This window comes from Haemaphysalis longicornis, unplaced genomic scaffold (assembly GCF_048455015.1).
Source record: "Haemaphysalis longicornis isolate Haplotype H1 unplaced genomic scaffold, Haemaphysalis longicornis Haplotype H1 scaffold_4, whole genome shotgun sequence".
NCBI classification, from domain to species: Eukaryota; Metazoa; Arthropoda; class Arachnida; order Ixodida; family Ixodidae; genus Haemaphysalis; species Haemaphysalis longicornis.
Window position 1 is genome coordinate 58937585 of NW_027526361.1, and position 15784 is coordinate 58953368.

General features: G+C 49.9%; 2 protein-coding genes across 2 annotated transcripts; both read right to left on the minus strand.

Annotated features, from left to right (window-relative positions):
* Positions 1-3142: 3142 nt before the first annotated feature.
* LOC144180366 (uncharacterized) lies at positions 3143-4631 on the minus strand. The gene has a single exon (XM_077708727.1). The coding sequence runs from the start codon at positions 4487-4489 to the stop codon at positions 3668-3670; it is 822 nt and encodes a 273-aa protein (XP_077564853.1). The 5' UTR covers positions 4490-4631; the 3' UTR covers positions 3143-3667.
* A 1043-nt stretch (positions 4632-5674) lies between these two features.
* Positions 5675-9951, minus strand: LOC144178767 (uncharacterized). Its single transcript, XM_077706874.1, has one exon. It carries the CDS (start codon positions 9895-9897, stop codon positions 8665-8667), a length of 1233 nt encoding a protein of 410 aa, XP_077563000.1. The 5' UTR covers positions 9898-9951; the 3' UTR covers positions 5675-8664.
* Positions 9952-15784: the final 5833 nt, after the last annotated feature.

A 15784-nucleotide genomic window follows, 5' to 3' on the forward strand; every position in this document is an offset into this window, starting at 1 on the left:
CAACTGCGTTGCGTCGGCGCGTTAAAACCCTACAATCAATCAAATCAATCAAATTGCTTCGAACAATAATAGCTTCTAAGGAATTTGGGAACACGTGCACAAAAAGAAGCGAGTCCAAGTTTCTTATAAAGCGTTGTTCACAACGCTATCGCGGATTGGGGTGACTCTGAGGGTATGTGACACATGGCTAAAACTAGCAGCAGTAACTGCCGTCTATTCGCGCCTGAGTTCAGGAGCTTTGGCTTAACGTTATGCTCTGGGGTCACCCACGTCAAGCAGTACATGTTTCTTGAAGTGCATTGAGTATAACGAGTACTTTTTTTTTCCTGCGCGTACCGACTAACGGCGTTAGACCTCAACCCGTGACGTTAGGCCTAGCGCCCAATGTTTAAAGATAACATTAGGTAAACTTCACGATGACCATTACGACATGTCATGCAACGCCGAGCTGTAGGAACTGGTTGACGACGTTGGCCGTCAAAGCTTGACGTTAGGCCTAACGAAGGCCCAACCCATAGTATGTCGCCCCCTTGCCCTCCTGTTTTGCGCAAGCAAGGTTGATGAATAGGTTCCACGGCTTCAACTTCAAAATACTGGAGGGTTCACGAACGGACGAAACAGGCTTCATGAACTTTTCACGGAACCGACAGGATAGGCGCTGTTTTGCACTAAAGTGTGCGCGTGTACGGAAACCCAGTTATGATTTCTGGACTGTGCGAGCTATCTGACAAAAAAAGAAAGACGGCAAACAAGAACAACTATTTCATGCAAGGAGACAACATCTATGTTTGGCTTTAAAAGAGTCGAAAGTTGGGCAAGTTGGTATTGACGCATCTTAAAAATCCAACTGCGCGCAAATTAACGGGGACGAGAACACACTGCGCTTGTGGTGTCTTCAGTGTGTTCTCGTCCTCGTTAATTTGCGCGCAGTTGGATTTTTAATATGTTTGGCTTGCAATAGGTTGGGGAAAACTGCCGTAACTCTCACTTTAAAGGGCCCCTGCAACACTTTTTTACAGGTGAGAGCGCTATTGCTGTGCGACTCGCAAAAAAACCCGTCCTGTGTTCGAAGAATGCCGAGCCAGGAAGAAGGAGCGCGCGTCTCCATTGCTAGGCAACACCTGGGCATGCCCAGAGCGACCGAGCTATAAAATGTCGACCCTGGAAGAGGGAGGGGCGGGCGCGTCTTTCTTGCTGGCCGGAATGTTCCCGGCGCTGCATTGCGCCACCTCGTTCTCTGGCTCTATTCACTGCCTAAAGGTGTGGTGTATACGTGTGTATTAATGTTGGCATAGATATATAGTTAATCGTCCGGCAGAACGCTGTGTGAACGCCGGTTTAAATAGAAAAAATTATCGTCGTTTCACGTTGAACAGGAGTGTTTGGCTCGGTATCATCTCGTTTAATGATCAGCCCCGTTTCGTTTTAACTAAAAGGATTTTCGTTCAACATGCATATGCGTCGTTGGCGTTGTGTAATTCCCCGTAATAGTTCAGCCACAAAGGATGTGCGCTAATAAATTTGTATATACATATATACCTTGAAGAAATTGCGTGCTGTGTGAGCGCCTTTGCGAGTTCGTATATGCCGCCTGCCTTTCATGCGACTATAACTGTTAAGCCCAGGGTAACCAAAAATCCGCAAACGGCTGCATTCCGTCTTAAGCTAATATGGAGTTTTAGCATACTGCGTGTACCACAAGTACAGTGTGTTCCGTGTGTGCCGGAACCCGTCTAGGCATGTGCGGATTCATTCCGGTAGGGTGACTTAGTTCCGCTCACGGGCGGCCCCCGCCTCGCCATGCCCCCGCGCGCAGAAGCAGTCAGGCCCCGCACACACAGAACACACCGTAGACACGGCAAGCTAAAACTTTTTTATGTCGAAATCGCGACGTGAAATGACGGCCCGCAGTGGTGCCTGAGTGGCTATGGCGCTGTGCTGCTGAGCCGAAGGACGCGGTTTGGATTCCGGCCGCGGCAGATGCTTTTCAAATGAAGGCGAAAAGAGAAAATGCGCGTGTGTCGAGATTTCCGCATATTTTAAATATCCCCTGTCTGTCAAATTAATCCGGAGCCCCCCAGTGTGGTGCGCCTCATAGTCCAAGTGTAGCTTCGGCGCGTTAAACCCCACAGCCAATCAATCAGCGAAGGGAAACGATGCCTAAGTTTCTCGAAGGTACGTCTAGTGTTTGAATTAGGTGCTTATGAAGTACCAAAACATAAATATTACGGATTTACTTGCACCGCACAATTACAAACTTGCTCAAACAGTTTTACTTTTGTCAATCAGGGCATTGTTCGCGTGCTGGTGGGACATTCCTCAAGCCATATCGCAACTATTGGGCGGCTTAGTTTTAGTTGCAGGAGCAAAAAAAAAAAATATTCACTTGCCACTTTTAAAAAAGTCGCTACATAAGCCAAGCAAGAACTAGAACAGGTATTTGGGCGAGGAGTTAATTACGCAGCGCTACTCTGTGTTGGACATAACTATATATCTTTCGATGTGCATCCAGGTGCGTAGAAAGAATGAACACGTTCATCGGCACCACCACTGTAGGGTATATTTAATGCGCTTTATAATATATGTCATATAATGCTTAGTAGAAGTAGTACTAGTTAGTGATGGTGGGTATTGTACTGTTAAGCTGAGTACGTTAGTCATACGCGCTCCAATATTTGTTTAGTAATACGGCTGAGAGAACAGCGTGGTAGGGTCATTCTAATAATCCTATGCCAAAGCAGATTGTTCTCCCTGTGGACACTAACCGTTACAAGTATGCCCAAAATATACGGGCTTACTCCGTTACAACTGTCTTCAGCGTTGCTTCGAAAGGCATGCCATCCGAACATATTCGCATAGAGCAATGGGAAAGCAACAATGAGTTGTAATAAACTATAGCTGCTCGTACTGCATACTGCCTTTCTGTAACAGAAGTGGCACAAACAGTGGTTGATGGGGAATGATGTACGTAATTGAGGTAGCATATCTTCGCGCATATTCAGAAACCATGGATTGATCAATCTTCAATCCATCAGCGATACCCGCGGTAGCAGGGAACGCACCCTGAGAGCAGCGAGCGATTGCGAATGCGTGCGCTGCTTAACAACGGACAAACACAAACGCATAAAGGAAGCCAGCTTTTGTACGGAACAACAGAAGGGGCGCAATTTATTGTGACGCACGTGGGGGCGAAAGTTCGGAGTGGGGCGCCGGCCCCTGAAACAACCAGTCAAGTTCTCTACAAACTCACCGAGAACTGCCACGCCAGTCAGGTCGTCCGCCCGTCGTCTCCACCACGCACACACCCGACAAAGAGCCTACGTCTAGCCCTTCATGTGAACAATCTGAAGGATGAGCACACAATGTAGCTGCTACGATCTCCAATGTCCGTCTCGAAAGACTATCAAAGGCTGAAAGCCCAAAATGTTGGATGATATCAACAGGTTGCGGAGCGTCTTCTTTCCGTGGGGACTGCTCCTGGTGATGTTGAGGTGGGTGAATATGATGCCGATTCGTTAGTCCAAAGTCGTATTCCATCAGCGCAAATTGTCTTGTGACAACATTGATTTGGTATTGACGTCAAGGGCACTGGTGAAATATCTAACTTAGTGAGACACGGTATCTGTATCGTGGGATAATACAGACAGTACTTGGCACGAAAGCCCACCTAGGCCGACAAGCACTCTGTCCATTTGCGGCTCGCCCACGCCCACCGCACTAACGACGCTGCCGTCTCCACCAGAAGCACGGGCAGTGTCGTGCAAGTCAATAGCACGCCCAGGGAGCGCTGATTGTGAGAACTGCCGGTTCCGGCTGACAGCAACGACAGCGCCAGGAGGAAACCGTTGGCGATCACCGCCACGATCGCCACGCACAGTACTCCGAGTCGAGGACAGGCCCTACTTTGCAATCCCGACGGTCCGTCTCTGCGCACGGCCCGCACATGTCCCGACGCAGCCAGGAGCGTGAGCGATCCCGTGGGCACGCCGAACGCCAGGGTTTCGCGCGCACGAGGATCGAGGCATGCCGACGCGCCGAGAACGAGAGTCACGATGCCGAGCACGATCTGGGTGACCCGGAGACGCAGAAGCACGGCCAGTGTCCGGCAGCTTCGCGTCGAAGCCGCCGTAGCCAGTTGGTGTCCGGCACTCAGGAATCCGGCTGCCGTGGTCGTTTCTTCTTGTGCGCTCGACGGGAAGAATACGGGAGGTAGGTCCTGACCAGCTGGGTCGACAACGCTCGTGCACAAGGCCGGCACGACGACCACCCGGGGACTGGTGTCCGAAGGCGGCCGAAGTCTCGTGTGCCCTTCGGTTGCCTTGAGTCCTGTCGAATTCCCCGCCCTCCGGCCGCGGTTCCCGTTCTCTTGGGGGCCCGTGCAGAGCGTCACTCGTGGTATGGATGTGCGTCGAGGTGGGTCGGTGGCTAGTCGAAGTATCCGAGGCGGAGGAAGCACGCAGTTGTCTCCGGCTGCAGGGACGTCAGCCATGGGAGACCGCTGAGACGCCGCGCGTCCATGGGACGCCCGCGACTCCAGCGATAGCGTCGTCGTGTTCGCAAGTTGTCGGACGTTCGGTCGGTCCGCTCTTGGACCCCGGCAGCTAGCCCGCCAGCCGCGTGCGCGAGCTCGCGGCCGTCTGATCAATACTGGGGCATCGCGCTCGCTTAGCGCGTCCGGCCTTTCTCCGGTGAGCTCCTGCGCTCCACCTATCCCGCTGTGGGAGGAGACCGAGGTGGGGTCGTGCGCGCCGCGCTTCTGGTTTCAGCGCTCGAGCTGAGTTCGCTTGCGGTAGAGAGGGAGGGTTGCCGCGCGTTTGTGTGATGACGCCACCGCTAGAGCTGTTGCGCAAACAAAAATGCTTCAATCTACAGGACAGAATTATTAAAGCGAAGCTTTAGTCTCCTCACTGATGCCCTTGCACACTAATACGTCATGCAGGAAAGCCAACTTTTTCTGTTGATGATGATGAATTATCGTAGGTGAAGTGAAAGAAAAAAAAAACGCTTCCGTGGGCCGGAATCGAACCCGAGTCCATCGTGTTATGAAGCTGGCGTCTATTCGATTGCTCCATTCCGACATTTTTTTTTTTTATTGCCAGGTTTGCACTTTACAACATAATACATGCAGGGTTCAACACATGAATGACACTAAACTGAAAAAAAAAGAAGAAAAAAAACCGCCACCAACCCGACCAGGGCTGGCGTTGTCATTTAAAAGGGTTTTAACGTTGCCAGTGGCTCGACACTTGAAAGCCATTCCGGCACACATTCATGCAATTTCTGTTCTTCTATATACCTTGAAATATATTCCCCGAAATACACCCGCGACGACCGAGCGTCTACATCGCTGTAGACATAAGCCGAGCGTGCTCGCCAAATACTCTGGAGGCCCAACAACATTATCATGTCCAATGGCATACCATCATCGTCATCCACTGCCAGGTAACGGATTCCGTGTGGGCTCAGGGGGAGCTCCTTGCGCATAGTCCTCTGAAGAACGTCCCAGAAGAAAACACCTTCCCAACAGTGTAAGAACACGTGATCTACTGTTTCTGACTTTTTACACAGTGTACAGTGCGTACCCCACGGAACAAACAGGCCCCTTTCTTCCATCCGTCTTTGTGGTTAATGTGTTGGTGTGAAGTTTAAAAAAGAAAGACTTCACCCCTGACGGTACTAACATTTTCCTCACGCGCTTAAGAACGTTTTGCCCAGGGCCTCCAGCGTATAAGGCTCGGTACATAGGAACAGGAAGGATAACGCTACATACATCATTATACAATTTCCTCCGTGTAACAGTACTCAAATACTCTTTTGAAAAACGCACGCTCAGAAACATCACCGCGTCGACTACTTCCTTTAAATAGCCATGGAGACCACCACTCATGCGGCCGCTCGTCACAACAAAATTGGGCAGAACTCGCCCGAGCCGCAACTGACAGACAGTCCTCAAAAAAGGATCGCGTACATCGCGAAAAAATAAAAACCTGTTAACAAGCTGTCGCACGAACAAGTGGGTCAGCCCTAGCCCACCTTCCTGAACTCGCCTGAAAAGATTTGTTCGGCTACTTCTCTCCCAACATGAGGCCCAAACAAACACCGCGAACACGCGGTGAAGTTTCTGCACATTCACTCGCGAACAATGTAGAACTTGCATCACGTACCACAATTTGCTGGCAAGAAATACGTTGCATACGTTTGCCCTTGCGAACATGGATAAACCAGAGCCCCTCCAATTGTCAGCCTTCTCGCGCAGCTCTTGAGCTTGCGCACGCCAATATGGCTCACTGTCTCTATAATACTCCAGTGGAGTGCCCAAGTACTTGACGGGATGAGTAACCCAGTTGATGTTGGCAAAAAACTCTGGGGTTGTTGGCCAATCGCCGTGCCAGAACCCGACACACTTTCCCCAGTTCACCAGGCTTCCTGTGACAACGCCGAACCTTTTCACGATTTCGACTACGTGAACGACACTTTCCTTGTTGTGACAAAACACCGCGACATCGTCCGCATAGGCAAGAAGTTTCACTTCACGCGTATGTAAACGGAAACCTCGGATCTGATCGTTCTTTATAATAATTAAACACAACATTTCAATGTATATGCAAAAAAGCAATGGGCTGAGTGGGCAGCCCTGGCGTACCGAACGTTGCACGTTAATGGGCGCTCCCAGTGACTTGTTTATAATTAACCGCGTCGTACACTTGTGGTACGCCAGGGTCACTCCGTCTCTAATGACGGCTCCCACTTTGATGTGGTCCAAAATAGAGAGCAGAATATCGTGTGAGACGCAATCAAATGCCTTTTGAAGGTCTAGTTGAAGAAGTGCAACGGCATCTCCAGTGGCGTCACAACACTCGAGTACACACCGCGCGGTGTGTATGTTTGTTGTGATTGTGCGTCCTTTGATGCCGCACGTCTGGTGCGGTCCAACAAGGGTTGTGATAACTGTCTGCAGCCTTTGCGCGAGCACCTTCATAAAAACCTTGTAGTCTACGTTGGTCAACGCTATTGGTCGGTATGAAGTGACAGACTTTAATTTTTCAGTTTCCTCTGTTTTAGGTATCAAAACTGTGTGCGATGATGCATACGATGGTGGAAGGGTTTTCATTCGGAATGCCTCATTAAACATTGCCGTTAAAATAGGTGAAACCTCGGCTTTGAAATGCTTATAGAAGGCCGCGCTTAGCCCGTCTGGGCCGGGCGACTTTCCAGGGTTTAAATTATCTATAGCTGCCTTCACTTCTTCAACAGATATGGGTTGTTCCAAACTGTCTTTTGTTTCGTCCTCAAGAATTGGCATGCAGCTGAGATATTCCCTTCGAAAGGTTTCTAGATTACAGGGCCGATACGCGAATAACTGTTGGTAATATTCAAAGAAAAACTGGTGGATGTCCTCTTTTTTGCTTGACGCGCGTCCTTCCCATTCGATTTTATCTATCGTGTTTTGTCGAACACGTGCTTTTTCAATTCCAAGCGCCCGTTTGGTGGGCGTTTCCCCCATCGCTAATCGTTCAGCTCTCGCACGAACGAGCGCTCCGCGATAGCGTTCTTCGTCCATTAACTCAAGTTGATGTTTTAGTTTGCCTATGTCATCTTTAAACACACCTGGTGTTTTCCCTTCCTCTATAGTTAATCTTTGTAGAGTGTGACGTAGCATTCCTTCTTTCATTTTTTCCTCGTATCTTATGCAGCTTGATCTTTCGATGGCTTTAACTTTAATTGCTTCTTTGAATAATTCTCATTGTTCTCCGATTTTATTATCCTCATTTTTAAATTCTTCAATTTTTTCCTTAACTGTGTCGGTGAAGATTTCGTCCTTTAGAAGTTTAGCGTTTAATTTCCAGAGGTCCCACGAAAAGGTCGTTTTTTGTTTTCTGGGCCCGACGCTACATTTAACAAGGCAGTGATCTGAAAATGATACTGGATGTACACTATATGATTGGCATTTGGGGATTAATTCAAGCGACACATAAAATCTGTCAAGCCGCGCGTGACTGGTTCCCTGAAAGTGGGTGAAGCGCACGTCTCGACCGTTCTCAAGGCATTTTGCCACATCTACCAGCCCAAACTCGTCGATAAGTTCGGCCAGCAAGTCCGTACTTGCGTCCTTGTAAGGACTGCTGCTTGTCTTGTCTTGCGGGGATAACACACAGTTGAAATCTCCCATCATTATAATTTGCCTCTCGTTAGTGAGGTATTGACGTAGAGTGCGAAAGAAATTCTGCCTATCCTCTCTCGCGTTCGGTGCATACAGACAAATCACACGCCATTCAACGTTATTCAACGCGAAATCACACACAACGAAACGACCAAAAACACACGATCGAACACTTTCAACCTCCAGGCCTGAATGCTTTTTCAGAAAAAGCACACAGCCTGCAGAGTTTCCTACAGCATGACTGACACACGCAAAATACCTGGCCGTGAAGCGCTGCACCATGCTCCCGGTCTCATCCTCCCCTTCAACTTTCGTCTCCTGCAATGCCACCACGTCTAAATCCTGCTCAGTAAGTAGGCGGTGCACCTGACTTTGCTTCTTTTTTGCTGAGAGCCCTCGAACGTTAAGCGTAGCAAAGGTCAACTGAGCTTCAGTAGGCATTTAAACAAAGACGAGGTGTGGAGGCCGGGAGCATGGTGCTTACCGTTCTCGTCACGCCGTCGCTAGGCGTGTCCGTCCGCTGTTGGGCCTCCCGGAGGCTGTAGTTGTCCCGGCGTTGTATCCGGCTGTTTGTGGTCGGCCTGAACTTTCGGCCGTAGTCGCAGGGACGACCGCCGCGCGACTGCCGCCTTTTGCGGCGGCTCTCCGGTGCCACCTTCTTCCACCCCCTCCTTGTGGCCGGCCTCTTCGTGGGACCGCTTGGCGGTCGCGTCGACGCTGCTAGCAGGAGAGGCGACGTTCGTTTCCATCTCGTATGGCTCAGTTGCATCCGTTGTGACTTCCACAGAGGGGGCGTCAACACCACCTTCCGCCTGTTGGACAGGCAAAGGTGGGAACGCCTCTGTCGGTTGCCGGCCTTTGCCTGGGTCCTTGAGACCGTCACCGCTGGGTCCACCTGGAGCAGTCGACGCCTCCACCGTCGAATGCTCCCCCACACCTTTCGCTGCTTCCTCAGCTTCCGCTGTGTCCATAAGCAACTCGATCGAATCCTCTCTCTCTGTGGACCCGGTCACATTCGCGTACGTCTTGACGCATTGCTCGTCTCGGTGTCCGAACCGCCGGCATCGGGAGCAGCGCGGCACCTGGCAGTCCCTCCGTACGTGGCCGGCGGTGTGACAGCGCAGGCACTGCATGGGACGGCCGGGGGCCACAACGAGGGCCAGTTCACCTGCCACACGAATTTGGTGGGGCAAGTCGTCAACCTTCAGTCCGGCCTTCAGCTTGAGGAGCACGGTGCGGGTGGTGGAACCTTTGTCGTGCACACCTTGTACTCGCCAGCGTTCCCGGGTGACTTCGCTAACTTTGCCATATGCCGCAAACGCCGCCCGAATGTCTTCGTCCGCAACACCGTACAACAGCCAGTGAAGTTTCAATTTCACCTCTTGGTCCTGCGGGTCGATGACCAGGCAGCGCCGTCCCTTCACTTGCAGTTCGCCGGTCGCAAGCATCTTTTTCGTCGCTTCGGGGCTGTTAAACGTCACCGCCCAGATGTGGTTTATCTGATATGCCCCCAAGGCAACTACCTCGGAAAGCATACCAGACTTGGCCAGCGTGTCCCTGAAATCTTCTACTCGAAAAGGTCGAGCGCGCACGTCACCATGAAGAAAAACTGTGTTTAAAACGATACGCCCGGTAGGCAGAGATGGCAAAATAATCTGATACTCTTCGTTATCATTCGCGTCGATCCTGTTTCCGCGGCTAGGCTGCGCCGCAATTGCCGCCCCTTGGGAGCACATGACCCTACGTCCTTTCACTACGGTGGCCGTAAGTAGAATGCTCCATTCCGACACGGTCGAAGCGACCGCCAAGCAGCAGGTACCGATTCGCAACAACCAAAACCGAGACATTAGGCCTTCGGACTGCACACCCGAGAGTTGCTTTTGGTATTCTAGAAAAGGGGTGCGTACCACTAAAGTAGCACATGCTCGCAGCATAGGACTGCCCAACCAAAGAACTCATAATAACAAAGCTTCGCGTTCAACCATCGTCGTCGTCAGACGAAAGGGGTTCGCGATTTTTACTACTACGATAAGGAACATACTTTCAGCTGCTCCTTCATCTGAATATTTATTCAATTGCGCTGCCAGTTTTTTGCATTCTTGCACTTATGACGGCTTGTTACAAAAGAAATAGGCGAAAAATGAAGGGTAGTGCTTAAATAGGAAAGAAACGGGCTGCATCACTATGCATTTTACGTGCAATCACTTTACGTCTACTACTCTGATCTGGTCCTTACCAATGCGAATTGATTGATTGTCTAATTCGACAAGGAGGCTAGTACCCATATGGATGGTAGGAATTATGGGAATAGGATAGTTTGGTGGTACGTCACGGATGCAGTCATGATACCATCTACAGTTCAACCTGGTAATAACGAACACTGATATAAAGTATCGGCTATAGCCCACTAAATGCAAACTTTGGTTGGTCACGCTTTATTTCAATGGCACTTATTCTTTTATAACGAAACTGAAACCGTGAGCAGCGCGTGATATAGGATACAACACAGAAATATTTGACGAGGAGGCTGAGAAGCTACTTGGAATCAAACCCTCCGGCATACGAAACTGCAGAAGCGTAAAGGCCCTTTTGTTCGTAGACACTGTTGAAAACTCCATCCTGCTCAGTGCTGTCAGTAGCCACCAGATGAAGATCACATCCTTCATCAAATAAATAAAGACGCACGCCTGTTTTGTCACGGGAACCTTGTTTTGTTGTAATTTCACGTGCTCATGTTCCGACTCACTCAGCTTGAAATGCAACAAGGAGAAAGGTAAGAGTTACTTTATTTATAGTGGGTTGGAAGCCTAAAAATTGCATTTTTGTATCGAGTATTTTTGCGCGAGCCAGATTGTCGATTTGTTAAAGCCGATTTTTACCTCTGCTGTCATACGAATATCGGCTATAACGAACTAATTTGCTGTACTGATACTAATTTATAGCGGGGTTCGATGTCATCTTCGTGGTCTGTCTGGCTCGCCTCAGACAGCTTTCTAAACCATGTTTTTAGAGCGTAGCGGCCAGTTTTCCCCCAGCAGAGATGGTTCTCTGCGGATATATTGAAGATGGGGATTTAGATCAGTTGAGGCTAGCCATTTCTCGAGAAAGGCAGCCAAATCCTTGCTGAAGCATCTGCAGTGCCAGATTGAATGGCAAAAGTCTGGCCTTAGTTCCGCTATGAATAAGGTGCACGTGAGTGCCGATGTAGATGACATGACGACTTTGTACCATTTATGTGTGACATCCGGAGTATATGCTGAATTTGTCTTATTAATGAATATGTGTTCTTTCCTCTTAAAGGGGCCGTGCAGACAAAACATGTTTGGTTCATTCGATGGATTGCCTTGTTATAATCCTACTGACACCACTTTTAACGCACACTTCGCTCAAATAGGCTATATAATTAGGGAAAAAGAAGGTGGCCATGCGACCCACTAGCTCATTTCCCGCCACAGAACCTATGATGTCACATGCCCAGCTGTGCGATTGGCTGAGGCCAGCAAAAGTGAACGCAAATTAGACAGGGCTTATAAGCTTGTCAAAAGAGCTATTTGTGCTTTAATGTAATGCATATTCCTTTTAAAGCAGTAAGAATGGTGGGGTAAACAATGAAAGTTACGAAAATATACGTGCACTGCTGTTTGTCCTGGGAGCACTATGCTTTTTTTAGCTGCATAGCAGCGCGCCGCTTTGGAGTTGTTTTACACGACACTGGCCGATTGGCGTGAGCTACGTTGTCTTACGCGACCCTGTTTGTCGAGCATACCTCATGTTTCACGAAACGATTACTTTTTACCGTAAGAAAACAAGCCAGAATCAATTACGGTCACAGTCGAGCAACGGCCAACAATGGTTTGCGGCTGACTATGGTAGCGACATCTGGGAGGACTGACGGTAAGCAAGGCTGCGGAGCCTAATGACGCACTGGAAAGTTCATGGCAGATGTCACGAAAACGCACGATTTTGCAGGAGAATCAAAATTTTAACCTAAATTGGTTAATTTCTGAGTGCTCACGGCATCGTTTCGAATAAAATCTTTCGGATAAAATCTTTCGAATAAAACAAACTTGCGTTTTGCCCGCATGGCCCCTTTAAGGGGGTTGTCATCCACCAGGAACCCTGAGTGTGCGGTGTCTCCAAGAAGTTCGCTACTCCCTTGGCGTCATTTCTCTCGGCAGAGGTACCATTCCGGGAGCGGGGGGGGGGGGGGGGGGGGGGGAGCCAGCGGAAGTGTGGCGAGTAGGCACTCCCTGGAAGTACCACGTGCTTGCTGATTCTTATCAGCGCCTCCCGCGTGGCCCGGTGTCCAGGCAAGTCTGACTTGCAGGCCTTGTTCTCACACAACCTCAGGCTGTGTTCAGGTTGTTGCTGGCGGTCACTAGGTTGCTGGCGGTCATATTAGTAGTGGATGCCTTGTTAAGCTCCTGCAGGCAGCGTGAGAGTCCATGATGAGCCAAAATTTGGTGTTGCCACTCAGTACAGATTGTAGCGACTGTCGCAAGGCGCCAAGCAGTGTGGAGAGTTCGGTTTCCTTTGCGAGCCCGTGCGTGTCGGTGATCCTTCTCGTGCCACATTGGCTATTGGCGAGCTTCATTTCGTGAGTGGTTCTTTTTTTTTTTTTTATGAGAGACTTTTCATTTCAGCGTTTAAAGACAGCGCGGAAGACAGGACTAAGGAAGAAACCCACTACCCAGCGCTGACGAACAACTGTGCGGGTTTTAATTCGCAGGAAAATATACATGAAACTCGAAGGGAAGAGAAAAAGATACGAAGAAAAGCGAAATAAAATTATGCTGTAAAAAGTGGCACCTACAGAATTGTTAGTTAGACAACAACATTTTTATCCGCCGCGTGACGATTTGTAGACGACTAATCATGTTAGTTATGCTATCTCCTTACCTACCAGTCCGTATCTCCTTTTCATTTCGTCATCCGGACGGCTTTTCTCGAAGGTAGCCCTAAGTGCAGCAAATTCTTTCTTGAGGTCATCAATCACATTGTCTTTGGCTCTAAGGTCCTGTTTGACAAGAGCGATTTCTCTGTTTGCTTCTTGGAGTTGTTTGTTCAAAGTCGCCTTTTTGTTGAGTTGCACGTCATATGCTGTAACAACTATAGCCTAATTACCCATTTTGGGTATCAAAATGTCTTGAGTAGTTCTGGCTGTGGAAACACCGGTCGTCGGCGAAAATGCTGTTTGGGGTTGAGCTTCGCCGTTGTTATGACCCGACGTCTTACGTTCGGATTGACTTCGTCTTCTTATTGGCTGACTATTTTCGCGAATCCGTATCTTTTTATGTCAGGTGTTATGACCCCGTTCTTGTTGGTTGTCCGTTTGTCTGGTAGCATAATCGGTAAGTACCGCTGCCGCCACATTTTCGATGCCGATGCGTGTGGACCTCCCCATAGTCGACACGTGGATAGGCATGCATGTTCTACCTCAGGATTCCATTTACCGCACAATGAGCATGCCTTTACGCCTGGGTTTGGACAAGATGTGGCGTGATGTCCGAGTTGCACACACCACACAGGGGCACACTTTTCCTGGGGGGCCTGCATTCATAGTTGCATCCTCCAATCCTGACACATCGTGGCGCGGTTTGACCAACAAAAGTTAGGACGGCCGCGTGGGAAGTAATCCCCAAGCGTCTAGCCGTGATTACTCTAAAAATTACCTTGTTTAATGTTTTGTAGTATTTCTGTCTCCGTGAGATATCAGTTGGGATTCCGTAACCTTGCGTCTCAATCGCATCATCTAGAGCTATCTGGAGGAGCGGCTTGAGTCAGATAATCTTGAGAGCGACTTCTTTGACTGGAGGACTTATAGTAGCTTTATTCTGAATGCGATTAACGTTCATTTTTAGATCCGCTTCCCTCAAAGTCGTGCTGACGGCTATAGTTAGTGCTGACGGTATAAGAAGCGGGGGTATGGCTAATGTTAATGCCTTGTTTTGGGCGTAACACCAGTTTGAAATCATCAGCTGGTAGAGGAACGAAGCAACGCATTTTGAACTTACTTGATGCTGTTGCACGTTGGGACGCGCTTGCATGCGGTGGGACGCTGCCTTGTTGGATGCGGTCTGTGGCGGTTGCTAAGCGTAGCTTTGCCTGTATGCGTTTCTTACTCTTCGTGAGGATGTATTCTCACTTTTCGAAGTTTTAGATGCGACGCTCAGAGCATCTCTTGTCGGTGGCCCTGTCCTTCCTGCGTGCGTCCGTTGTTGTCCGTCCTTCCTGCGTGCATCCGTTGTTGTCCGCAGCCTTTCCACTCTCCCCCTCTCCTTTCCGATAGCGAACACTCTCTCGCGAGGGGCATTGGGTTGGATTCGATTGGATTGGCTTGACTTGGGTTGGCTTGGCTTGACTTGGATTGGATTGGATTGGATTGGATTTGGATTGGATTGGATTAAATTGGATTGTGTTGGATTGTGTTGCGTCATAGCCGTGGCAGACGCACTGGCGCCGGCGCGTGCCCAGGTGAGAGCGAACACACTCTCTCAAATCTGCGGGTGTGCGGCCCAGCGCGCTCTCGCTCCGCCGGTGGGCGGCGCTGCGCGCGGTGCTGCGCATGTGCAGTACTTTCTCTCCGCGGTCTCCTCTCCTTCGGGCGCGCTGCGCATATAACCGGTGTGCCGCTCTCCGGTGGCCTTTCGGTCGACGGTTGCTCTGCGGTTGCGCTTGAACACCCCCCTCAGCGTCGCATCACACCAGGGTTCCCGCGAGGGGAGGTGGGCGTAATTTTTTTTTCATGCTGGTTGCCGAAACCGTCGGTGTCCGATGCGATATGGCCTCCTCCTACTGGGGTGACAGTCGGTTCAGATGGTCTGTTCTCAGGGCTCGGGTCTTGATTGTTGCGTGGTTTATGGTTGGCCATGAGCTCTGCTGCTATGCCGATCGGTGGTCGTTGGGGCGACCGAGCCAGCGACGGTGACAATAATGTGTCCGTAGCTGCACCGTCGCTTGCGTAGGCCTACTGTACGCTCTGAGGTCAACAGCCCGCGGAATGAAGGAAAATGGAGTAGAGACGATGCGGACGACTTGAAAGAAATTTCGGGCATTTCCGGAAGAATTTAAGGCCACCACTTAGATGTTCCTGCGAATAGCTCTGTATAAATTGTTAGTATATACACTAATTAGTATGCAGGATGGGCCACACAGCCGGCACCACCACAAGCGATCACAACCAGCAGCATCCCCTTTCCCTCCCGTCCTGCTCCTAGGCCTTGGAGGCTTATCCGGGACAGCCCCTCCCTCGAGGACCAGGTCCTGTTGGTTGGCAGAGCAGAGGCCGCGTCCAGGGCACTCGGATTCCCCTGAGCCGGAGTCCGGGCCTCCTGTCCTCATCCCTTTCCTCTTCTAAAGGCCAATAAATTGCGTTTCACCACCATCATCATTTCGTAACTCGCCAAAAAACCCCGAGAATAGCTGCTTCAGTTCCGTCGACGGAGGCATTGTTGAAGATGTAGAACTTGTGCGAATCCTTGTCTTGTGAGAGTTAGAATGTACCGGTCTCGTACTCCTGTGTCTCTTCGGCCGATGGGTCTCCGTCGTACGAGGGCGAGCATTGATCGTTCCCAGGGAAGATGCTGTGGATACATCAGGGAAATGTCAGCTTGACGGATAAGT